Source organism: Fimicolochytrium jonesii (assembly GCF_025526975.1).
Source record: "Fimicolochytrium jonesii strain JEL569 chromosome Unknown EV422scaffold_5, whole genome shotgun sequence".
NCBI classification, from domain to species: Eukaryota; Fungi; Chytridiomycota; class Chytridiomycetes; order Spizellomycetales; family Powellomycetaceae; genus Fimicolochytrium; species Fimicolochytrium jonesii.
The window spans coordinates 1,141,509-1,165,126 of NW_026515672.1; the positions used below are offsets into that span (position 1 = coordinate 1,141,509).

Consider the following 23,618-nt stretch of genomic DNA (forward strand, 5'->3'; position numbering starts at 1 on the left):
GCTGGATGTGCCCTCATCACTACTGTCTGATCCCAACCCCACTTTGGGTGGTTTTGTCCGAACGAAGATGAATAATGGAACGAAAAAGAGGGAGAAACAGAAAAAGAAGGAATGAATGCATTAGTTTCCATCAGCAATATCTCAATCCCCAAAAGAACATCTTGCGCAACGATGAATCACTGAAAGCCAAGATGCTTACTTGGTTTGGCGGCTGGTGGCTGCGATGCGTGGGCGGAGTGCGACGCAGCCACACTTCCTTTGACAAAATTGAACAACCGCCGTTGGGTCGGAAGATCCAGAACTTCAATATCCAACTCGATTTCTCCCGCATCGCTCGTCTGGATGGCGGGGGGTTGCGAAGTATCAGAAAAGGATCGGAGATGACTCCGTGTTCAGAGGCAGCGACATTGGAACCAAAAAAACCCACCCCTAACGCAAACTCACCTCTGGTAGCCCTGACCCCGCTCTGATTATATCCATGACGGTTTCGATCTTCTCCGCCGTCAACTCTCCAACCAACTCGCTGAGTTCCTCTTTCTCTGCCCACGAAAGCGGCTGCATCCCCTCCTCACCCTTCGCCTTCCCCTTCCTGCCCCCTCGAGGCGCGGCGGTCGCTGCTTTGCGCTTATATGGATGGAAGGTCTCCTTCGCTTTCATCTGCTTGCGTCTCTTAGGTCCCGCGGCGGAGGCGCTGGGGCCGGGGGAGACGGTTGCGGCGTGGTATTGATGCTGAGGTTGTTGTGCGTGCTGCTGTTGGTGGTGATGCGACATCGACTTACGCTTGGCCTTTTTGCGCGCCCGCTTGTCTTGGATGATGCCGATCTGCGTCATGATTGACTGGAGTTGCGTGTTGAGCAGGCCGAGTTGTTGGGCGTCGACGGCTGGATGTGCGGTGATAAAAGAGGATGGTGTCCGTCAGTCACTGGTGTCGATGAAGGGCAGTTTTACAACTGCAGAACAGATATAACATACCGTCATCAGACTCATCGTCCGAGCTCATGCGCCCCTGCATCATGGGCTGGTACTGGGGCGCCGCCGCAACCTGCTGCTGCTGCTGCGGCTTCTTCACCTTCTTCCCCGCCTGCCGCTGCTCCCCTTTCGCAACCATATTCGCCACAACCGCGTCCTTCGCCGCCCATTTCCTCTCAAACACTTCCTCCAACTTCTTCCCATGCGTATGGATATCATGTCCGACGGGGTTAAAAACAAAACAGTTCCTCAACATCAACCTCACGTCGCCGGCAAACGCGTCCGCGTCGGCGTACGATCCGGTCTCCAGCTTGCGCCGGATGGTGGACAGATCCATGGGGTGGGTGACTACAGTGCGGTAGTGGGGGATGCCCAGCGCGTCCGGGTCGACGGGTTGCAGGAACGGCCAATTGTACGTCGCGCGGGTTTTCTTGCAGAGCTCTTTCAGGACGTCGTTGCAAAATTTGAGTTCAAGGTCCGGGTGGGATGCGCTGGACTGCGGGGCCGCGGCGCTGGCGAGGTTGAGGCTGTCGCTGCTTCCCTCGCGATCGATGGGTGAGTTGAGTTCGAGAAGGCCCTTCAGTGCGAGCTGGCTAGCCTCGCGGCGAGGACGGGTGTCGGCGATGGAAGGTTCGCTCGGAGTGTTTGTTGCCAAGGGCGGAGGGATCATAGAGTCGCGCTTGCGTTGTTTCGGCTCCTTAGGCTTGAGGATGGAGAGGATGCCATGTTAATTCATGAAAAGAGTCGCGGCCAAACACCGCCTCTCCAAGAAGCCGACAATCAACATACCTGCAAAGGCATCTTCTCTATCAACCTCTCAAACGCCCCCTCCAGCCTCTCTCCACTCTGCCCGGTTACCGACGCACGTCCATTATACAGGTAACAATTTGCAAACATGAGCTTCACATCATTCACGAACTCCTGCGGCGTCGGATATTGTGCCGTGCGCCACTTTAGCTCGATGGTCGAAAGGTCCATGGGCTGCTTGACTATATCGTAGTAGGTAGGGATTTTGAGTTTGACTGGGTCGACTGGCGAGAGGAAGGGGCGTGCGTCTTTGAGGCGTTTGAGCTGTTTGAGTACGCTGCCGCAGAAGCGAAGTTGTTCTTGCAGGAGGCGTGGGTCCGTCTGTCCAGTGACTTGAGTGTCCGAGGCGGAAGCTTGATAGAGAGGCGCTTCCGGCTCGCTCTGTTGGAAGGCAAGACAATGTTGATGAAAAGTAGCGTGAGGGCCAAGTATAAGTGATGCGGGACTCAGACTACCAGCAATGGAAGACCTATGCCACATACCTTCGCTGTGACTTGGGCAACCTCGGCACCCACACTGGGGGTCGGTTGGTTGACCGCGGCATCACCAGTCTCTACACGACGCTCCACACCTTGCTTCTGAATATCCAACTCCATTGGCGTGACCTTCGCATCCGCATTGCCCGTCTCGACATCTCTCTCCCCACCTTGCTCCCGAATGCCTATCTCCATCGATGTTTCCCTCGCATTTTCATCCGACCGCTTCTCCTGGCGAAGTTCACTGTCCCGACGTTCCACTGCTGCATGTTTCGACTTTACTGCTGAGTACCACTGCTGGGTTCCAATTTCATGGTGCACCCCGGCGACCGCCGCATCCCCGTCCGCGAGCGTGTCCTGCCGGGTTTCGACTTCCTTCGCCATTGATGCGTTCGCTTCCTGCGCCAGGGTCTCAGGTTGACGAAACTCCTCAGGCAACCCACGGTTCTCCACCGCGACGTCATTCCGAGCGCTATCCTTCTCGCCGACCGTCTCCAGCGTCTTCGCTCCTTCAGCCGAGGACGTAGGCACGGGCGTCACCAGCACGGGCGTCTCCGCCGTCTGCTCCGCATTCTTCTCCTTAGCCACGATGGTTCCCGGTTTCATCAACGGTGTCACCAACGGCGTAAGCGAGATATCAACCGTCGGGCTCTCGAGCTCCTCCTCCTCCATCGGGATTTCCAAAACCATCTCCTCCTGCCCCTCCTCTTCGATCATCTTCATCTCGCCAAATCTGAAATCCCCCGGTGGGGAAAACCTCGTCCTGCCGCCCCCGTCGTGGCTTGCGCCGGCAGCGTGCGGAGGGGGGTACGCGTCTTGGAAATGTTCGAAGCCAAGTCTGTATTGGCGCGACCGTTTGCGGGTCGGGGATGAACCCGCACCGGATGCGGGACTGGTGGCTTCGTCATCGGTCGCATCGGAAGCCTTTCGCTTGCGCGAGGGAGCATCGTCTGTGTTGAGGACTGAGTTGACGTCCATTGCGTAGGGTTTGATGTGAGGTTATGGGGTATGGCCGGCTGGTGAACATCGGCATGAGAGTGCCGCCAGGATCAGCTGCGTCTCGGTTTTACGCCACAATTTCTTGCTTGGTAAGTTGTCTCGGGGTTCAAATGCTGTGTTGCGAAGTTCAGAAGCGTTGCCACAACCGGCTCAGGCGGTGAGACCGAGGTGAGGAGGATGTGCGATGCGTGGGCGATATGCACCAATCTAACTGTGCGTACGTATGGCACTGCGAAGCTCGGGTTGGGGTGAGTTTGCGGGGATGTTTGTGTTGTTGACTGCAGGACACCGACTGACAGGATGGCTTATGTCAGCGACCGGATTGACAGTTTCCCACTGACGTCTGAGGGAGAATTATGCGAAACTTTGGTCGGATGGGTTCGTCTAGATCTACGGAGCAGAGCTTCATCTATCCACTCTCCTTCACATGCCGAAAGCCTCTGGCCGTGCATTGCGCTCACCAATGCCTGCGGTCAGAGACTCTAAGCATGGAGTGGCACTGGGGAACTTGTGCGAGTGTGGACATCTGTTCGACGCAGAGAAACCACGGCCGCATGTCAAATCTGCAACTGCTAACGCAAGGTCGCTCGAGCATCCCTTAGATGCATGCACCAATTCACCATAACTACAGTACTATGCTTTCATTCAAGTTTACGGCGAGGATGTCACTCCGACCTTTATCAGGCAAATTCGACAGCGCGTGTTCCAGCTCATGGTCCTCACTTCCGATGGCGATGGGTCGGGCCCGTTACGCTTCTGGCGCAAGTCCGACTTGCGAGCTTTGAGCAGCAGGTCTTGTAGCATCTGCGTGGGCGGCATGAATCGGCCTATTGTGGAATTATTATGGAGTGTTCTCGTAAAGCTCGTTGAAACGTGCAAGCTAAAACAGCTCGAACGAGCGATCCTATGTACAGAGGCCAGACACCACACCTAGGTCTAAAAAACAATCAACGACGGCCAAATGTAAACATTGGCAGTGGCAAGGACGAACAGCATGCTGGGCAAGGCAGCGATCTGCAACCCTGTGCCGCGGACCCAAACCTAGCGGCCGAGTCCTCCGGGTCCTTCCAACCCGGCGGGGGAGGGGTAACATCGCGCATTCCTCCGTCGCATTATAAAACACCTCTCCAGCCTCACGAATGTAGCAGCCATCAGGCAACTTGAACGCGAGCGTCTCGACCCTCCTCCGGATATCCAAAACAACGATATCAACCCGCTCAAAAGTGACCATCGCGGATGCTGTGATTGGAGATCCCGTAACGGCCCAGAGACAGCGCCGCGCGGAAAAGACCGTATATACATGGCTGCAGTACTGCTACATACTCCTACGCGAGAAGGATCATGACGGGTGGGGTATGTGATGGATGTGCCGTCTCTACGATAAGATGTAGCAGAGCACAAAAGAGAGGAAAAGAGAGGAAAAAGACATGCTAGTCTAATCTACTTGCGAGCGACCATGGTAGCCGCGGCCTGGGCGGAGGGCAGGACGAGCATCGATGCGATTTGAACATGGGGTGGGCGGCTGGCGGCGAATACGACCGTCTGTGTGTGATGTAGTGTGTGATGTAAATAGATGTGTGTGATGTGAGTATGTGCGTAATAGATGGGGATGGGCCCTCGGCACACACTCACCTCAGCAATGTCCGTCCCACTCAACGGCGTGAACCCCTTGTACACCGCATCAGCCTTCGCCTTATCGCCCCCAAACCTAATCATGGAGAATTCCGTCTCAACGGCTCCCGGGTCGATAGATGTGACGTTGATGGGCGAATCCACCAGTTCCATCCGCAGCGTGCGTGTGAGTGCGTCCACGGCATGCTTGCTGGCACAGTAGACGCCTCCGCCGGGGTAGACTTCACGGCCGGAGATACTGGATACGTTGATGATGTGTCCATTGCCCCTCTTCTTCATCCCAGGCAACACCGCCTGGGTCGCAAACAACAGTCCTTTGACGTTCGTATCCAGCATGACATCAATCGCCTCCTCGGTGACCTTCTCGATCGAGTCCAGGCCAATCACCAGTCCGGCGTTGTTGACCAGGACATCCACTTCGCTGAACTCTTTCGGCAGGGCGTTGATGGCTGCAAACACCTTTGCGCGATCGCGCACGTCAAGTTCGAGGGCGTGCACCGCGATGGAGGGGTAAGATGATGTGAGGGCTTCGCGCAGGGAGTTGAGCTTTTCGGTTCGGCGCGCGGCGAGGATGAGGCGGCTTCCTTCTTTTGCGAACTCGTGCGCGCAGGCGGAGCCGATACCTGCTGAGGCTCCAGTGATAAGGACGGTTTTGTTGGTGAGGCGGCCCATTTTGGGAGGGGAGGTGTGGAAGTGGTGGGAGTGTGATCTGGAAGTCTTGAAAGCGGCGGAGATGGCGCGGCTGAGCATGGAATGCAGTGGGAAGGACGCTATGAGTTCGAGGTGGGGGTGGGGTTGCGTACCTTGCTCTGAGCTGTTCTATTCCGGCAAGAGACTGTGACTAGCTGAAGCTTTGAAATTGGGGGGTTGTTCTAGCCAGGGGCACTGAGGGCACGGAAGTGTGACCTCGGACTGCCTCGGACTTTTTGTTCGCTTTCCGACGTGATCGCGGTTTGGGGCTTTTGGGGCAGGTTGTGAATTTGGGAAGCAAACCTACATCCCCAAAGTGCCCGATCCCCAACCCCCCACTCCGCCGACCCCACCCCACCACCCAGCCATGTCAACCCGCTCAAAAGCAACCTTCGCCGCCTCCTGCGTCTTCACCGCCTCAACAATAGCCGCAGTCTACTACTGGCAGGACATGAGCTTCCAGGTATCCATCTTCCATCCTCCTCCATTTCCTCATCCCCATTTCTAACCACCTCTTGGGAACTGGTGTTATTTAGACACGACGAGTCGGCCTAGTACGAGATGACGAACGCCGAGCGCAATGGCGGGAGAACGTGCGTGAGTTGGAACGGCAGGAGGCGTTGAGGAAGAAATTGGAGGTGGGGCAGAGCGTTACGCAGACTTCGTAGGGGTTTTGGACATGTAGGATGAGGGAGTGGGGGGCCGGAGGAAGGGGAATGACATTGGCCGACGTCAGGCAAGAAGGGAGTGGACTGGAGGGAGGACACACTCGACACCGAGGCGCACATTGGTTCACTCGACACTGCACCATCACCACCGCCATCTACTGTAGAGTTGTGAGCCGATCCAGCAACTCCCGGGATGAGAACGTCCCCTCAGGATCAGCTCAGTTTCGCACCGTCTGCGGCCGCCATCTACCCTTTTTGCGGAAGCGCTCCTGACGGGCGTGAAGTTCCTCTCGGCATGATGATTGGGAGCCCCAGACACAAACGACTGAGGGTGTTCACCGAGTCATCGTTCGACCAGCGAAAACTAGCAGGCATCGATTATAGATATCGCCATCATATAGGGTATCTCTCGCCCAAATCTTATTTCCAAACTGTATGCATATATACCATTGCGACAGCCGCGCAAAACACACATTCAGCACCCATCCCCAGCGCAACACCTATGTTCTCTTCACCTCCTATACTGTATGACTCTCACCACCCTGCTCCCGAACCCGCAAAACAAGAGCCATTCATTTCACAGCCACGTGATGAGAGGCGAATTGTATTCCCAGACTCCCCGACTCCCCGTTCCCAAGTTCCCGGCATTCCAAACTTTCCGATCGATCGGTGATGGGCCCTTGTGACGTCATCCTGTCCGACGCGCCCGGTGGGAATGTTCTGCTGCCCGCCTGGCTTCTTCAGAAGCAACGCGTCACCGTTCCGGTGTGTTTTTGCATCCAACATTTGGCCATCCTCGTCCTACGACGGTGTCGCTGGCTGTCAACTTGTCTCTGCGTCTGCCATCGATGCGCCGGCCGTATGTATGTAAAAGAAGAGGGGAGAGTGAGGTCCTCCTCGCATTCTACCCCATCTCCAAATTGCGAGCCACCTGGCCAAAGCTGCCCAGAACCAGCAAGTAAGACGAGAGAGCACTAGAGCACTTCTAGCGTCGTCTCCTCCGTCCAGAACGCTGTTCCCATTCTCCTATCTCACCCCCTCAGATTGACCTCGCCAAAAATGCTGACAACAGTCCAAGCCCTCGTGAAACTCTCCCGCGCCCAATTCTGCGTCGAGCCCATCCTCCGCACCATCGTCGCCGCCTCCGCCTACGCCCACGACCACCACACCCCCCTCAACCTGCACTCCCTCCTGATCACATCCACCCTCATCGCCCTCTTCCTCATCGCCCTCAACTATTACAACGACTACGACGACTACGAAGGCGACCTCGCCAACACCAAACGCGCAGACTCACCGTCGACCGGTGGCGCCGGTGTGCTTGTCGCGGGCACGTTGCCGAGATGGTCGGCTCTCTTGGCCTCCGTATCCTGCGTGACACTCGCAGGCGTGTTGATCCTCACCGACCGCGCCCTGCACCCAGAGACAACACCCTTCAGGAACCAAACCCTCGTCGCCGGCCTCCTCTTCATGGCTCTCGGCTCGCAGTACAACGCTGGCCTGCGACTCGCTTATACACCGTTTAACGAGTTCCTAACCACCAGCACGCTCAGCATCGGCACATGGCTGTTTGGGTACAACACCCAATCCCCCGACGCATCCTTCACCCTCCCACACGTGGCAACATCCATCGTGATCCTCGACGCGGTCCTGCAGTTCAGCCGCATCCTCACAATGATGGTCGTCGACACCGAAGCCGACCGGTTTATCGGTAAACTCACCTTTGCGTGCACGCTCGGCGTCAAACGCACCGCACAGCTGTACCTCAACCTCCAATACCTCCTCGCTGCCCTCGCGGTGTACTTCGCGTACACGTCGACCAGCCCCGTGGAACGTGCGCTGGTGGGCGTGTTGGCGGCGATCGCGGTGCCGCAGAATTTGGGCGTGGCGAAGGAACTTGCGGCGTTGGGGGAAGGGAAGGAAGGGGCGGCGAAGGATGCCCCGTTTGTGGTGAGTAAGGTCATGGTGGAGACGAATCTGGCCATGTTGGCCGTTTTTGGGGTTAGTTGGTGGGGCGCTTGAAATGGCGATTGGTTAGGTTAGTGGGACCGGCTCGTTTGGGTTTTTGCGGATTTTGGACGGCTTTGGGGATGTTACGGGTTATGGCGTAGACGCAATTCATACAATCTTCTTCATCACCCTTCGCAAGTGTCAATTTGACTTTGATAGAGTAGTTGATAGGTTTCTTCCAATAAACACTCACTGCAACTGCCCTCACATCGACAACCCGCCCATCCCGCACTGGGCGATAAAGACAAGATGAGGACGCGCCAGCTATTGAACCCTTCGCTGTCTTCGGGCTCCAGGGGCTCCTCCTCGCTGACCGGCCTCTAGATCGATCGATATAGAGTCTCTGTATATATGTATGTAGATCCAAGTGATATCTGCTGCCGAGCTGTTGCGTGGGAAGATCGCGGTCAGAAGGAAAATGTGGGAGATTTGGCCAACTTCTCCCGTCCCTCCAAGTCCTCCGATGTTTCTACACGGCCTCAGGATCAAGGCATATACTGTACAAGAAAGGAAATGGCACTGAAAGAAACTACATATGATTAACCTATGGGATCGCGGCTGGAATACAAACACTACATACGACAATCTACACTACATTCAACTACTAATTCAGAGTGCAGATTATGAGAGAAGAATGGCTCCGGCTACCACTAATCCATGGCATGACATTGAGGAGGCCGCTCAAGGGTTGTAGCTATGGTACCATACATATCCCGACACATTACGACCCTTTTCACTCCTCCTGCACAAACAAAAAATGGCAAATATTGCCCGTCCATCCCCCATGTTTTTCGTGGGCATAGTTGTCCCCGTCCAGCCAGATCCACATCAATCAACTCAACGACGCCATCGTCTTTCATCGCCTGATACAGGTCCATCATCTTCAGCCTCCGCTGTTCATCCTCGTGGACGGGCGAGGCGCGGTCTCCACGGTAATACCAATCGAAAAGCTTGTCGAGGAGGTACTTAGTCGTCGCGGCTTCATCTTCCAGGAGCACCCGTTTGAGCCCAAAGTACTCCCGAATGTGCTCCGGGACTCGCAGACGGATCAGGAGGGTTTCGAGCAGGGCGACTTTGCTCTCACTTGAATCCCGTCAGTGCATCCAGTTCCGGGACAGGTGCGATCAGGAACGCGCACTGGAAATCGCCTGCTTCTTTGCCGCGGCCGTAGGCGGTCCTGCCTCCCCACACTTCCCCACTCTGAATAGACGTTGATGAGCAGCAACGGGGCCCCTGACGAACTCGAGATCTTTGCTGAGGTTCATCCACTCGGAATCGTTCTTTGGCGCATTCCGGGGGGAGCGAAAGAGGAGCTGGAGAATCTTCAAGCAGACGAAAGCGCATCTCTCGGAGAAAGCCAAACTCGCATATCAAGTGGGCGATGTGAAGCTTGTGCCAAATAGTGTAGCCGGCGACGTCTAGCGTATACTCGGGGTTATAGTCCTCGTCCACGTTGAACATCTCTCCGCCTTCGTTCGGAAAGTCTTCAATCTCGTCGAACTTGTAATTGACAGGACAGTGTTCCCTTGGGGAGAGCGCCGAATTCCATGCGTTGCATACCAGGAGGCAGTTGACGAGATCTTCTGGGGACGTCAGAGCTACGAAGCACAAGATGCGAGGAATGAGCTCCAGGGGCGGAGGAGCTCTGTACTTCGCTATCGTGGTATATAGGTCCGGAGGTAGCCATGCCGCTATAATGGAATGCCGAGAGTGCCTGCGCGGGAGGAAAAAGAGGTATTCAGTCTGTGATGTTGGCAGATGCGGGAGTGGTCCGAGTGAGCCGCCGAATAGTCGATGTCGACAACCGAGATGTCGCGCCGCTGTCCAAGCATTCGGGCATTCGGGCCGCAATGGTTTTTTACGTCCATGTCGAGACCGCCCCAGACAATGGACTCCTGAGTCCGGATTCGTCCCGCAACTACTGTATCCAACACAAAGCGACCAGCTCTCAAAGTGGATCTGGAGTACGCCAGCAAATACGGGTAGATGTAGTTCTTGACACCCCTTTGTGAAAGGCTTCCTTGCCAACGATTTCACGCGTCGTGAAGAACTGAACAGCGAAAGCAATGGATACGAACATTGATAAAAGGACGAGAGGAGGGTGAACGGAGAGCGGAAGGGGTTTGACGTGGTAGACAGGAGAGTAAGAGGAGGTTGCCGCCTGGGAGACAGGAGAGGCCTAGGGGTCCGGGAGGGAAGGAACAGGAGAATTGCTGAGAACGCAATCCAGTTTTCCACGCGTAAGTGAGGTTCGCGTTGTCCGAAACGCGCGCTTCCCAGCACGCTCTGGGTGCGCTCTAGGTGTCGGAGGACGCGAGGGAGTACTATAATACGAGATGCGCAGGGCCGCGATCAACGGCGACAATGAGACGGAGAACGAGTGGCTCCTTACCACCTATGTGGACCCTTATAAATGTGACCCGGCTGAAACCGAGAAGGAGCGGTTGGACAGGCGCAGGGAGCAGTTGGAGAGGAGCATTGAAATGTCATGAAGGTCTTGTACATGAGGGTTTCCAGAAATGATTAGTATCTCCATCGAACGGCCGGCCGGTGCAGATTGGGCATGCACCTTCTGCGACTTCGTGGTGCGCCGGAGGAGGGAGCCCGGCCGCAGCCTGCTGGGATGGCTGGTATATTGGACGCTGAGTGATCACGATCATGCGGAAGAGTTCCATAGAAAGGGGATCCTGTACAGCGCTAACGAAGTTTGCCATCCTCTTTGCTCCGCACGCAAATCCCAGCAGCAGGTAGACAAGTCAGCCAGTGGAGTCCATATCGTGGACGAGCGAACGGGAGGAAGAGCAGCCAGTGTTAGGACGTCCCCAGTTCACGGAACACACCGCCTCCTCGCATTCCCGCCTCCCAACCCACCCAATGAAGACCTCCTATTCTACAGCGAAGTGCAAACCTCTCCCTCTAGAGCTCCTCCCCCGCATCCTATGCGTAGTCGCTCTCACCGATCCCTCAGACCTAATCTCCTGCCTCCTAGTCTGCAAGGCATGGAATCGCTCGCTCTCCATCGGATTCCGAGACGTTTTCGATGACAAGATGATTGTGATCCACCAAGCTTCGCGAATCGCCAGCGGCCGTGCCTTGGAGAAAGACCCCTCTTCAATCACACGTCAGCTCAAGTGAACAGAAGCAATGCTGGGCCCACTAGTACTGTACATATGAACGCCCGTTTGCAATGAGTTTGCGATGACGCCCGTTTGTTGTGCAGGTTGTGCGGGGCCCACTAGTACTGTACATATGAACGCCCGTTTGCAATGAGTTTGCGTTGACGCCCGCTTGTTGTGCAGGTTGTGCGGTTGACCGTTGCCTCTTGGGGCCCGCTCCAGGTGGGCGCTTTTTGGTGTGCGTTAGGGGGGTGCGGGCCAGGCTGCGGGCGTCGGCCTGTGGCGACTCGCCCAAGTGCTGGTCCTCGTCGGGTACAACATGCCGGTCCCACCGACCTAGGTACAGTGCAGTACCGAGTGCAGTATGTATTCGGTGGTTGTTGGGTGGTTGTGAGCTTATGAAGTGCAAAAGTCGTCCAGGCCCCCGGGAACAATTGCGAGGAAGAAGAGGAACTGACAGATCGAGCAGAAGAACCCATCGAAAATGTTGGACGCCCCCTCTCAGGCCGCCGAAAGCGTCCCCCTACTGGGCGGTTCCAGCACCAATGCCCAGACCAATGCCCCGCAACCATCGTCAAAGCTCACCGCTCGCATCAACCGCGCTATCACTATTGGGACGTTCATCTTCGTGCTCGCGGCCGTCATCACAACCCTTGCCCATTTCAAACGTGATCACCCTCATCAGCCGCTCCCACTGCGCGAATCGCCGTATGGGAAGTTCCCGAAGGCCGATGACCCGTTCGCTTTTATGCCTTGCACGAACGTCACGCTTCCACCGGCGCTTGATGACCAGGATCCGCTCACTACCTGGTCGAAGTTGTTTGACCCCGAACCGTCTCACTGGAGCTGGGGGCGGCTTACTGGAGACGACGTCGCTGGCAATGACAAAGATTCTCACGAGGGCAGAGGGATATATCTGTGCGGCTACCTCGATGTCCCGCTGGATTACACGAATTCCAGCGATGAGCGTATCGCGAGGCTGATGGTGACGAAGTTTCAAGTTTCGGGTCTGGCTCGCAAAGATGCCGCAGCTACTGAGGATGGAGCGGGGAAGAAGAGCGCACGCACGATTGTGATGAACCCGGGCGGTCCGGGTGGCAGTGGTTCGTCGTTGGTTTGGAATAAGGCCGAGAACTTCACCCGTCTGTACAGTGATAGCAAGTTCGATGTGCTCAGTTGGGACCCTCGAGGTATCTATGCTGCTTGCCCTTTGGTATTTCGCCTTGTCTCCGTCTCACTCTTGATTCTCTCGGAATAGGTGTAAACTCCTCCCTCCCCTCCGCGTCCTGCTTCCCCCACGAAGCCGAACGCGACCGCTGGCTACTCCTCACAAACCAATACTACGAATCCGCCTCCTCCCACCCCCGCGCCCAACTCGAGCTCGCCGACGCCATGAACGAGGCCACTTTCCGCGCCTGCCACGCGCGACTTGGCGATTTCCCCCGCTTTGTGAGCACGGCGTTTGTGGCACGGGATGTGGATGAGATTCGCAAGGCGTTGGGAGAGGAGGAGTTGACGGCTGTGATGATTAGTTATGGGACGGGGATTGGGCAGACTTATGCGAATATGTTCCCGGATAGGGTGGGGAGGATGTTGCTGGATGGGACGGAGTATGTGAAGGATCATCGGTTGTTGGGTGGGTTTGGCTGGACGGTGAGTTTATTGTCCAGGATATATTGCAATTGTGCGTCGCATGCAAACCTACTGATCTCTCGCTTATGATCTAGGCCCTCGACAACGCCACCGACGCCTGGCGCGACGGCTTCCTCGGCGAATGCATCAACGCCGGCCCTTCCCACTGCGCCCTCGCCAAATCCACAAAACCTGTCACCCTCTCCTCCCTCACCTCCCGCATGTCCCAACTCTTCAACAAAACCCTCCAGCGCCCCGTCCCAGCCTACCACCCCACCACCGGCCCAGGCCTCATCACTTACCCCTCCCTCATAGGCATGCTCTACCAATCCCTTTACAACCCCGCCGAATGGCCTACAACAGCTCAAATGCTCGCGGATCTCGAACAGGGGAACGGTACTCTGGCGTTACTAGAACTCAACAAACATTTCGTGGATCCCCTTTCCCCACCCGTCCCACGGTTACCAGCGACGGAGGAGTTGGGCTCTCTCGTCATCTGCGCGGACTCCTACGACGCCCCCGAGCCCCCCACCGGTCTAGATTGGTACCTCGACCTCTGGCGCACCATGACGACCAAATCATTCATATCAGGCAACTCGCGGTTCTTTGATGTGTTGCCGTGCAGGCATTTCAACACACATTGGAAGCCGGCGGAGGTTTATAGAGGTGATTTGAACACGACGTTGAAAGGACCGGTTTTGTTGGTTGCCGAGACGTATGACCCGGCGACGCCGTTGAGGAATGGGAGGAGGTTAGCGGGGGAGATGGGGAGGAATGCTAGGTTGGGTATGTTTTCAATTTGCTCCGTTTTTGTTTTGGGTCCTTTCGAAGGTTTGCTGGTCATTGACGTTGTCTTATCTCAATGTCTTATCTCAACCAGTCGTCCACCACGGGTACGGCCACTCGGCACCCCGCGACCCTTCGGCCTGCACCGCGCGGATCGGGAAGGAGTACATCTTGCATGGAAAAGTGCCGGAGGCGGATGAGACGGATTGCTATGCTGATTCCAAGCCTTATTTGCCAAAGTAGATGCCAACTGGGAAGGGAGGGAGTGGTAGATCATACGCGGACATGGGTGTCTCTGTAGATGACATTTTCGGCGTAGTGCAGCTTTTAAAGCTTGCGGCATTAATGCGGCGTACCGGGACGGTCTCTCCCCGTCCTTTCATATCCATAGAATCGCTGCCCAGTAGGATACCTTTTAGCCCATCGGATGTGCATCGGATGTGGCAATGCTTCCGAGACTATGCAGTCAGTCTCGGACTATCGGACATGCTCCCTTCGATGCAAACACCGACGACCAGAGCGCTTCCGCCTGCCATCGCGCATAATTAAATACAGTACACAAATACATCCAGGGCCAAGAGAGAAAGGGGTTCAGGCAGACAAAATCATTCTCATAAGCAAAGCCAGAAGGCCTTTTTCGAAGAGCTGGGTTTAAAGTAGCATTGTATGTCATCACGTTTTCTCTCTCTCTTTGGGCGCTGGGATGGTGTGACCGCCGTTGTTTAGGGCTGTTAGTGCGCATCCATGGCGATGGATGACTGACATGGGCGAGATGGGCATCCCGGGAATCAGCAGCTCATCCGAGTGTCCGGATACTTGCGCGGACGGGTGCGGGATGAAGGGCTGGTCCCGGGATGCTTCTAGACTGATGGATGGAGTACGGACGAACGAACGGAGGGATGAATGGATGGATAAATGAAGGATGGATGGATGGACAGGACGATGGGTACGTAGAGATGCGTTCGAGTGGAAGTTCGTCGGATGCAGGCGTTCGGACATCGCTAGGATGTCCCAGAGGATGTCCGAATCAGGTACGCGTTTGCAAGACCCGTCAATTCAACTCCGCTTCCCACCCCAATGTCAAGAGCAGCGAGGTCAACTTTGGGGTCAAGCGGAGGCGCTGTTGGTGTGGCGCGCACGGCTGTGGTATTGCGTTGGCCATACCACCGCATATTGCTTCCAGGTACGTCTTCGAGAACCGCAACGTGTATACGTGTGCTTCTGCGTTCACCATGATCACGCCGAGTAGCCTCAAGTCCCTATACGTCCTGTGGTTCTCGTCGATGACTCTATGCAATGCAACGGCCAGCATGTTGCATACAAGCTGGTTGTGCTTGGCCTCGAAGTGCATGCCCTCGGGCCGCTGCTCTCTTTCTCGTGATGCTTCTATCACTACAAAGTTGTTGGCACCCTGGGCCTTCCGCACCAGAATGTCTATCTTCCGCTGAATGTAGAGGTGCGTGCTCTCGAATTCGACCTTGTAGTCGCTGAGCACGCATAGGTGCCGCTTGGCTAGCTCACTGTCGCGGTTAATCATCTCGGTAAGATATGCCGTCAGCATCGATTGGTACTCCGGCTCGGCCACTAGCAGGTGCGAGCATTCGTTTCGCTCAATGAACTCCAGGATGCTGTCGCCGACGTTGTGGTCTGCCATGTTTCTGGGGCGGCTCTCGTTGTACCATGTCGTTGCATCTTGATCGGCGGCAGACGACCCCTGAACAGTGTCTGCTAGGTCGTCGACAACGCCTTGATGTTCCGCGTCCGGGTTGTAGCGCTGCCGCTCGCATGTGTGCGTCGCCACCTTTAACTCAGCCAAAGACGGCAGTCCTTCGCTGTTGGTCTCTGACGCTGATATCCTCCATTGCACGGGGGCTGGCGTGCGGCTGCTGCACATTATGCCTGCTTTGTTCCCAGACAAGTGTCGCTCCTGCTGTTGTGTGGTATGTGCCGCTCCGGGGCTCTTGAGTCTTGCCTGAGTTGCCTCGCACCCCATGCCGCGCCCCGTATGGGCTTGCTCCGGCGGCCTGTTTTGCGGGGCCATCGTCCCCGGGTCCCCGGGTTGCAGCGCCGCCAGGGCAGCGTTCCTAGGGTGGTCGAGGGTAGTTTGAGTTTGAATGTCAGCGGGTTCTCGCCGGGGTGCAAGACTGGGAACGGCCCGAGCCAAGCTGGCAGGATCTTCAGCGCGGCGGACGGCAGGTCTTTGTACTCTGGGATGTTGATGGCGCTCCTGTGGACGAGGACGTGGGCTCCTTGTTTCATCCGCGGGTCGGCAGGGGCTCGTCGCATGTCCGCGCACCGGGCGTATCATGTCCTGCTCGCCGCCAAACAGCATGGATGAGATGGTTCCCATCAATTCAACAGATCCACAAGTGCAAATCTTTCAAAGTGTTCATCGGGATGCGTAGAAGCCTCCACTCACATGCATCGACGCCGATTCCAGGTTCGATGCCCATAAAGTGTTCTTTTGTCAGACGGTCCCAAACAGACCATAGTCGCGAGCAACTGCAATAGGAGTCCCAACGGCGCTAGCACCGTCAGGCCAATGCCAGAGGATCTCATGTCCGCCTCATGTCGAAGGTCAAACTGGGTTCGATATCAAATGCACGAACAAAAGAAGTTCATGGAAAACCAAAGAAGGGTGCTGGAAGTCAATCCAGTTTACAAGCTCGGGCTCATCCTCGGTGACCCTCTCGATGAAAGGAAGGAAGTGGGTTTGCAAGATTTGCGTGTAGGCCTCCGCATTAAGGCATCCACGGTAGCTGACAGATTCACCCTAGCCAGCTCCGATATCTCTCCACAGAACGCCCTGAGAATCAACCAGAGATAGAGCGACGATCAACGATTGCAGTCGTGCGTCCGCCAAATAACCCGCTCGGGATCTGGGTCGAGGGATATCATCATCGCAGCGAACCAACCAGTCTTCCTAATTCCACGCGCATGCATCCGACTGCAGCCGACTGCACAGATCACACAGGATTATAACGGCGCAAAGCGGTTGTAAAGCAACCATAGAAGGGTTACCGTACCTCTTGGTCGCCAGGGCTTTTTGTCCCGGTTATAAAAACCCATTGCGAGGCACTCCGCAAGGAGTTGCCCATAGACCTTTTCGATGAAGTCCTCCTTACTACATCGCTTCGCCTAAAAGATTTCTTAAACATACCGTTTTCAGTAGGAGCGTACCAAAAATGGAACATACCTCGATGCCGCCCAACGTGATACCACCCACCAATCTTACCCGGCAGTTCCTTTCCGTGGTGGCGGCTTTGACCAACGCAAACCACCCATCTGTCTTGACGGTGGCTGGTAATCCACCACAAAGCAATAACGTGCGCTCGTGAGGCTCCTGACTACAACAGTGACCGGACGTTATGGTTCAATTGATTCACACGAGAGTGAAGAAGAAACGTAATCGTACCGCAACTCTATGCGATAGGCCTGTCAGTAAGTCAACAATCATCGCAGGGTCCAAACGTGCCCATTCCTCCGTCGCCTCCGTCGCCATCCGTTCAAGCTCATCATGAGTGCTTGGGCGCTGTTTTTCGACTTGATTCTTCCGAAAAGCCCAGAGATTCTCGATAAGATTCAAATCGGGACTATATGCAGGCCATTCCATGCAAGGAATGAAATTTTCGTCAAAAAACTCCTTTGATCTTCGCGCGGTGTGAACGGGGGAGTTATCCTGATGGTGCCGTAGTTGTATAGCACCCGCGTACGGTCACATAAATGTCGTGGTCTCCGACTCTCGATGTCGGGCACCATTGCCCTGATCAACTTTAAGAAGCTTTCATCATCCACCAGCTTCATTTGATCGTTGATATCCCCAATATGAAGCAGCCGGCGCACTTCCGGCCAATCACAGTGTATCTACGTGTATGTGCGCTGTCCTTCTCCGCCCCCGTGCAACATATCCGCAGGTATCGCCCAGTTTTGAAATGCAAGCATTTCCGTCACCAGACAGTGTTGGTTTGGGTAGTCAAGGCTTGGTCCGAACCAACTCGCATCGGGTGATGCAGCACTGCCAGAGGGTTTCAACTCTGTTGCCCAATAATTCAATAACATCTCGTCCGCCGTGGGGTAAGGTGGTCGGGCGGCGAGGAATAAGGGCTTCTCATCATGCTCATCGAGTTGGCAATGTCTCGGCCCGGATACCAAGCGCCGACACCTCCAGGGTCGCACTCTGATCCGGGTGCGATTGCCGAGGGACACCGTGCAGGGGCCGGGGCAGGCCGTAGATCCAAAACATAACCGTGCGATACACTTCCTTCAACCTGCCGGCCATTTTCGCGACCGTGTGTCGTGGACATTGTGTCTTCTCAGTCGAGTTACGAGAGAATTGTCGGCAGTTGTTTTCTGCAAGCACTCCACCTCAGGTACCCTATGAGAATCGCCGACGGTCAATCTGTTGAGTTCTGTGGTTTGTGGGGTGCTAATTTCGGTACGTTGAGTACAGGAACTCGTAGCATCCGCCTCTCAGTGTAGTTCGGCCGCACAAGATCGAGAACCTTCGCTCGAAGCATTTCATCCTAGTTTCTCACTCAAATTGTTTGGCGCCAAAGAGATTCCAAGTCATCCCCGGCTGTGCAACATCCCGACAAGTAAAGACTTGATGCTCGCATTCTCCAGTCACCGCCTAGAATGATCCGACAAGTAACTGAAGAATGCGAACACCAAGTCCGCTGCTGACGAGGTGGCTCCCCCTGACTATGGAGAAGAGGAGAGTCTCACCCGCTTCAATGAAAGTGTCGGTGATGAGATAAGTGATACTTTCAACTGGTGAGTTTCCATTCTGTTGCGCCGAGGCGTTTGGATCTCCCTTCCGTACTGTTTTGAACGGGCTCGGAAGAACGCATAGCGATTTCGTCGAACTTTTCACGCCCGTGAAGGTGATGCCCGACCCGAAGTAAACCTTTGGTTTTGAGTCCAAGCGGAGTTATCAAAGTCCTCGTCATTCCAGAGGTCGCTGTTGACCAATTTTCCCCAGTGAATTTGCCACGGTCTCGCAACTCAACTAACACGTTACACGATCCGTGTCATCTTCAACTGTCGCTTCCATCTCCCAAACCAAAGTCTGATAATCATATCGCCTCTCTTCTGATAAATGCAGCCGACCGCGACAATTACGGGCCTGCACATTGAATCATGGCATAATTTCAGTGCCTCGACGTGCGTGTTCTGATACTCCACCTACTCGATGAAGCGTTCGTGCCGCATCGAAAAACGAGATGGTGTGTCCCGTTCAATCTCCGCGATGGGTTACTTCATGTGCAGCAACGTGGATATCCCGTGCAGGGAGCCCGTGCAGTCTCACGCACTTTCGGATATGAACTCCGAGACTTGGTGCTGGTTGTCGACGAGGTCCCAGAGTTTTACCGTCATTTCTGCGTCCATATCAAAGATCTCCGCGAGGGGCATTGCATTCAACCCGCGCTGGGTGCTCCCCCCGGTCGTCAACTGTTCGAATGTGTATGTCCTTGGTTCCCCCAAATGGTAAACGTCCAAGATTAACAGATCTTTTCCAAAACCAACGTGGGCCCCGTGCACGGGCCCACCGTGCAGGGAGCAGTGGGCAGGGCTGGCCTACATCGTGGGGCTATGGGGTAGCTTTTCCGGCTTTCCCTAGATTCAGGACGCCAACGTGCAGTTTGCAAGAACTCTCCAAGATATAGATATCTACACTACACTTGTATGCAGACTTGTATGGCCCCGGCAGCCTACAACCTGATTGCTGCCTGATTGCGCGGAATCAATTCTTTTTCGCAAAGGATCCTGCAGGGAACGCTCTGCCCTTCCCTAAGAGCAAGTTTGAAGCTTTCAAAGACATTCTCATTGAGCTCGGTTACTAGTCTGGTTACTAGTCTCCCTCGACATGCGATTTCCAACTATCATCCTTCTAGCCAGTCTCTTACCGGGAGTCGTAGGAGATCAGCCATCGTTCCGCGAGACGCTATCGAGTATCCCTCACACCATCTCGTTCACTAAAGAGACTTTACCTTCACATGTCTCTACAACCACGGGCAGCACCCTCGTCCTAGCAGGTGCTTCTTGGGACGGGCACTTTCGAGCGCAAATCTATCCGGGGCACTGGCAACGTTACCTGCAAGCACTTCCTTCAAGCGTGCAACACGGCTATATTCTGTATGACGGACGTCCAATTGGGCCCAATTCACTTCCCAGAGGTCTTGTCCGAGCTTGGGACGCCTGGGGTGGGACTGCGCCGAGCTATGAACTGTGCTTATTCAAGGACGGCAAAGAAGGCCCCGCACAAGACCGCGAGTTGATCAACACTTATCACAGCTTTGTACGAAACGAAACCGACGCGACAGCTATAGGGGATTTTTTTTCGAATAGGTGTGGAGGGGTTGGAGCGAGGTCTGGGATTTCCCATCCTGAGTTATAGATCAGAGTCATAGTTCTATGTACGTACTTGTAGGTTGTGCTTCAACATTACTCTTGCCCTCGCTATCCTGTCGAATGGTCTCTTCCTCCATGCTAGGAGGCGGCTCTGTTGAATTCTCAAATGCTCGCTTGATCAATCCCTTCGTCATCCCATTCTCATTTCTTTGGAGGCAGACGCAATAAGGGCAGGGCGGTGAGCCAATTGTGTCCATGAGTGTCAAATGGCTCTCCACGAAGTGCTCGAGCGCCTGGCTGCGAATAAGCAAGATGTCGCCGGGTTGATACGGTAGCATGATTCCCAAGTCAGGAAGGCAGAATCTTCCCCGGCCTTCGGGAAAATTTGCGAAGCAGCACATCGGTGCCCAGCCGTAGGGGACGTCGCGGCGATCGTGGTGAGGACCTCGAAGCCTTTGTACCGAGCCAGAAGTTTTTCAAGTCCGGCCTAAGACCGGGTACGGTACCCACCTTATCTGTTGCCGAGGCAGCCGAAGGGCTCCCTTTACACGCGTTCTTGAACACCTCCTTCCATTATCGTAGCCCCAGAGCCTCGCGAGGTGCAAGTCCGCGTTTGGATCCCAATTACGCGCGAGCAGGTCGTGGTCAAGACGAAGGATGAGAGACAAAGGTTGGGTGGGTGGGGGGCGGCGGAACACCTCGAATTTTTAGACGATTTCCACTCATGTAGAGCACTCACTGCATTATCAATGCGGACGTGCCAGCGCAAAGTCGCTCGATGCATGTCAGTGCAAGCACATGCGCACGGTTGCCCCCACTAACGATTCGGAACCTTTCGCCGAGGCAGGCACATCGGGAGCCCACAAAGGTGGATGCGGGATGACTCCAGTGTCTTTTCGACGCAGGATAGTGGTGTTTGCGGTAAATTGTTATCAGCTGGTGTGGGCAGATTGAAGCTGGAATGATCCCGGAGAGGAAAAGGGCGTAGGCTTGTTGCAGTAGGTGGAGTGCTACCCTCTTTCCCGATCGAGAAGACATTGTCCGTATGGTGGAGGCCGGTAGTTCCCTCGACTCCTGCCCATATCGCCGACGCTCCAAAAGGTTGTCTGGAAGTGGTTTCTCACCGGATCTGCCGACCCAGAGGCTCTCCAGCAATATATCGCGAATAGTCGGTAACCTTTTGGAGCGTCGGCGAGTGACGTGGGAAAGTGCCTTGCACGTGGGAAAGTGGGGGCCCAACCGGACAGCGAAAAGTGGCGGAAAGTTGCGTCAACCCCGTCGACAGAAACACTCACAGAAGGCCGCCATGGCCAAGAACCTCATCAAGGCTCGCTAGCGTCGGCTCAACAGTCCCCACAAGTTGCTTGGAATAGCTTGCTCGTATCCCCACCGCCCCGCCCTCGTCGTCCGGTCGACAACATCCACACAAGTTTTAAACCCCCCACCACTACATATCGCAGCCATGGACGCCTTGCCAACCCTCTTCACTTCAGCCTACGCTTACTCGGGGTCCCTGGTTTCCCTTGCGATGAGGTTTCCAGAGGCGGCGAAGATGGGTTATAGGGGTTATAGTAGGGTCTATGAGTACTGGAGTGGCTTGAGTCCGAGAGCAAAGGAGAAGGTGGCGAAAGGGGTGGGAATTGTGAAAGATGGGGTCGTTTACGGTGTTAGGTAAGGGACGCGAGAGGGAGGGCGGTACACGAGCGCTTGCTTGAGGTTCCGAGCGGCTGCTGAGGGCTTCCGAGCGAGATTGCTTGTGGTCGATTCGGAAAAGGGAGCCTGCGACCTGGAGCGAAGGCGGACTGCGCCGAGCGAAGCGAGGAGCAGGAATGCTTGAGGCAGGCGAGCCCTAGGCGAGCCTTTGCATTTGGTTCGGTCGGGAGACCGAGCGGTCGCGAGGTCGACCAGAGCGAACGCCTTCGCAAACGATAACGAGCGGCGAGCGACAGCGAAGCGACTTAGCGAGCACCGGCGAGCGTCAGATCTTCGCAAGCGGAGCGCACGAGCGACTCATTCTTCAACCCATCAATCAACCATCCCTTCGCTCATCCATTATCCAACCATCGCTTGGCTCACTCCCATCCCCACTCACCCACCTCTCTCGACCTTATTAGGACAGGACAAGACATCTACCGGACGGCAATGGCGTACCCCACCACCCCCGCCGACGAATGGGAACAACCCCCACACTGGGTCCTCGTCCCGCTCTCCAAACTCATCCTCACCGTCCTGCCAACCGTCACCGTCTGGGACGCCTCTCTCTGCGACGACGTCGACTCCATGTCACCACTACCGTCATCCGTCGAAGACGTTATATCTGATTTAATAACGACATCACCGACGGAACAGAGTCCGTTGAGAATCTACCTAACACCCCGCCCCCCGACCCCCCTCCTCCCCCTAACCCTCCCCCTCCTGAACGCCACCATCTACGCCCACACCGGCGCACTCCCCCGCTTCGCCCTCCCCTCCGCCCATTTCAGCATCCCCCTCTGGAAACACCTCCTGCAATCCCTCGGCGGCGTCACCCTCGACCAACTACATGACGGAACCGTGTTGAAGGCGGGGTATAGCATCGTCATCTTCGGAGACGAATCCGAAAAGGCAACGATGTTGACAGATGTCACGACAACGGCACTACATGAATCCTACATCCTCATACCCACCTCCACACTCCCATTCCCAACAACATCCCTGAACATCCCGCTCAACCCGCTTCAACGGCTTACCAATACCGCGAAATCACTGATCCCCGCGCCTCTCGTGTCTGTTTTGCCTGGGTTCATCACCAAATTGTCGGAGGGCGAGGGCGGCGGCGTAAGAGTGCGGTATCCCGTAGGCTGGGAGAGGTGGTACGTCAAGTTCGGCCCGGGTATCACGCTGCCCCCTCACGTCGCCACCCAAATGAGGGAAGAAACCCTCGCTCTCAAGACCTTATCATTGGATGGAGACGATACTATGCGGGTAAAGCAACTACGGTCTCTACAAGTCCAACGAGACGCCCTACGCGCGCGGGAAGTCCTAGCCGACGTTTTTGGGAGGGTTGGGGACGGGGAAAGAGAGATGAGGGCGGTGAGGGAGGCGGATGGGGATCGGAAGGTCTTGAGTAGGGTTTACAGGGGGTGGGAGTGGGTTAGGGGTGGGGGTACGGCTGCTGGGAAAGCGGATGAGACTGTGGTGGGGAAAGAGGTCGCGGGAGACGTGATACCTCCCTTACCGCCGTACGAAGCCCGACCGACAATCGAACAACCGACCGGGGATAGCCGCGCCGAGTCACACCAACAAGAGCAGCAGGCGCAACCTCAGAGCCTCTTACCCTCCCCACCACCGACACCCCGTCCTTCCACAATCACATCATCACCCGTAACATCACCACCCCCACCATCAACAACAACAACAGCAGCATCAACCCTCTTCACCATCCCACCTCCAGTCCCCACACAATCCGTCCTCTCCGACACAGACTCAGACATCGAATGGTT

General features: G+C 55.6%; 9 protein-coding genes across 9 annotated transcripts; 5 read left to right on the top strand and 4 right to left on the bottom strand.

Moving 5' to 3' along the window:
- Positions 1-176: 176 nt before the first annotated feature.
- Positions 177-2,256, bottom strand: EV422DRAFT_493778 (Bromodomain-containing protein; the record flags this gene model as incomplete). Its single annotated transcript, XM_053067695.1, has 4 exons — positions 177-338; positions 445-822; positions 1,121-1,546; positions 1,759-2,256. The coding sequence occupies 4 exons, from the start codon at positions 2,254-2,256 to the stop codon at positions 177-179; spliced, it is 1,464 nt and encodes a 487-aa protein (XP_052927804.1).
- Positions 2,257-4,463: 2,207 nt separating this feature from the next.
- On the bottom strand, positions 4,464-5,849 carry EV422DRAFT_522247 (uncharacterized protein). The gene is made up of 3 exons (XM_053069813.1): positions 5,687-5,849; positions 4,884-5,600; positions 4,464-4,793 (listed from the first exon to the last, which is right to left on the bottom strand). The coding sequence occupies exons 2-3, from the start codon at positions 5,553-5,555 to the stop codon at positions 4,692-4,694; spliced, it is 774 nt and encodes a 257-aa protein (XP_052927805.1). The 5' UTR covers positions 5,556-5,600; positions 5,687-5,849; the 3' UTR covers positions 4,464-4,691.
- A 91-nt stretch (positions 5,850-5,940) lies between these two features.
- Positions 5,941-6,241, top strand: EV422DRAFT_565676 (uncharacterized protein; the record flags this gene model as incomplete). The annotated part of the gene is made up of 2 exons (XM_053072347.1): positions 5,941-6,036; positions 6,110-6,241. The coding sequence occupies 2 exons, from the start codon at positions 5,941-5,943 to the stop codon at positions 6,239-6,241; spliced, it is 228 nt and encodes a 75-aa protein (XP_052927806.1).
- Positions 6,242-7,142: 901 nt separating this feature from the next.
- Positions 7,143-8,658, top strand: EV422DRAFT_522251 (uncharacterized protein). Its single transcript, XM_053069814.1, has one exon. The coding sequence runs from the start codon at positions 7,301-7,303 to the stop codon at positions 8,261-8,263; it is 963 nt and encodes a 320-aa protein (XP_052927807.1). The 5' UTR covers positions 7,143-7,300; the 3' UTR covers positions 8,264-8,658.
- A 326-nt stretch (positions 8,659-8,984) lies between these two features.
- On the bottom strand, positions 8,985-9,712 carry EV422DRAFT_565678 (uncharacterized protein; the record flags this gene model as incomplete). The annotated part of the gene is made up of 3 exons (XM_053072348.1): positions 8,985-8,993; positions 9,079-9,334; positions 9,615-9,712. 3 exons carry the CDS (start codon positions 9,710-9,712, stop codon positions 8,985-8,987), a joined length of 363 nt encoding a protein of 120 aa, XP_052927808.1.
- Positions 9,713-11,619: 1,907 nt separating this feature from the next.
- EV422DRAFT_368963 (uncharacterized protein) lies at positions 11,620-14,120 on the top strand. Its single transcript, XM_053066709.1, has 4 exons — positions 11,620-12,557; positions 12,626-13,020; positions 13,095-13,785; positions 13,880-14,120. Exons 1-4 carry the CDS (start codon positions 11,852-11,854, stop codon positions 14,026-14,028), a joined length of 1,941 nt encoding a protein of 646 aa, XP_052927809.1. The 5' UTR covers positions 11,620-11,851; the 3' UTR covers positions 14,029-14,120.
- A 716-nt stretch (positions 14,121-14,836) lies between these two features.
- EV422DRAFT_577210 (uncharacterized protein) lies at positions 14,837-16,497 on the bottom strand (the record flags this gene model as incomplete). The annotated part of the gene is made up of 2 exons (XM_053073251.1): positions 16,205-16,497; positions 14,837-16,096 (listed from the first exon to the last, which is right to left on the bottom strand). The coding sequence occupies exons 1-2, from the start codon at positions 16,208-16,210 to the stop codon at positions 14,837-14,839; spliced, it is 1,266 nt and encodes a 421-aa protein (XP_052927810.1). The 5' UTR covers positions 16,211-16,497.
- A 3,054-nt stretch (positions 16,498-19,551) lies between these two features.
- On the top strand, positions 19,552-20,527 carry EV422DRAFT_369067 (uncharacterized protein). Its single transcript, XM_053066710.1, has one exon. The coding sequence runs from the start codon at positions 19,652-19,654 to the stop codon at positions 20,180-20,182; it is 531 nt and encodes a 176-aa protein (XP_052927811.1). The 5' UTR covers positions 19,552-19,651; the 3' UTR covers positions 20,183-20,527.
- An 843-nt stretch (positions 20,528-21,370) lies between these two features.
- On the top strand, positions 21,371-23,430 carry EV422DRAFT_369193 (uncharacterized protein). Its single transcript, XM_053066712.1, has 3 exons — positions 21,371-21,807; positions 22,251-23,147; positions 23,218-23,430. The coding sequence occupies exons 1-3, from the start codon at positions 21,599-21,601 to the stop codon at positions 23,240-23,242; spliced, it is 1,131 nt and encodes a 376-aa protein (XP_052927812.1). The 5' UTR covers positions 21,371-21,598; the 3' UTR covers positions 23,243-23,430.
- The last annotated feature ends 188 nt before the right edge of the window (positions 23,431-23,618 follow it).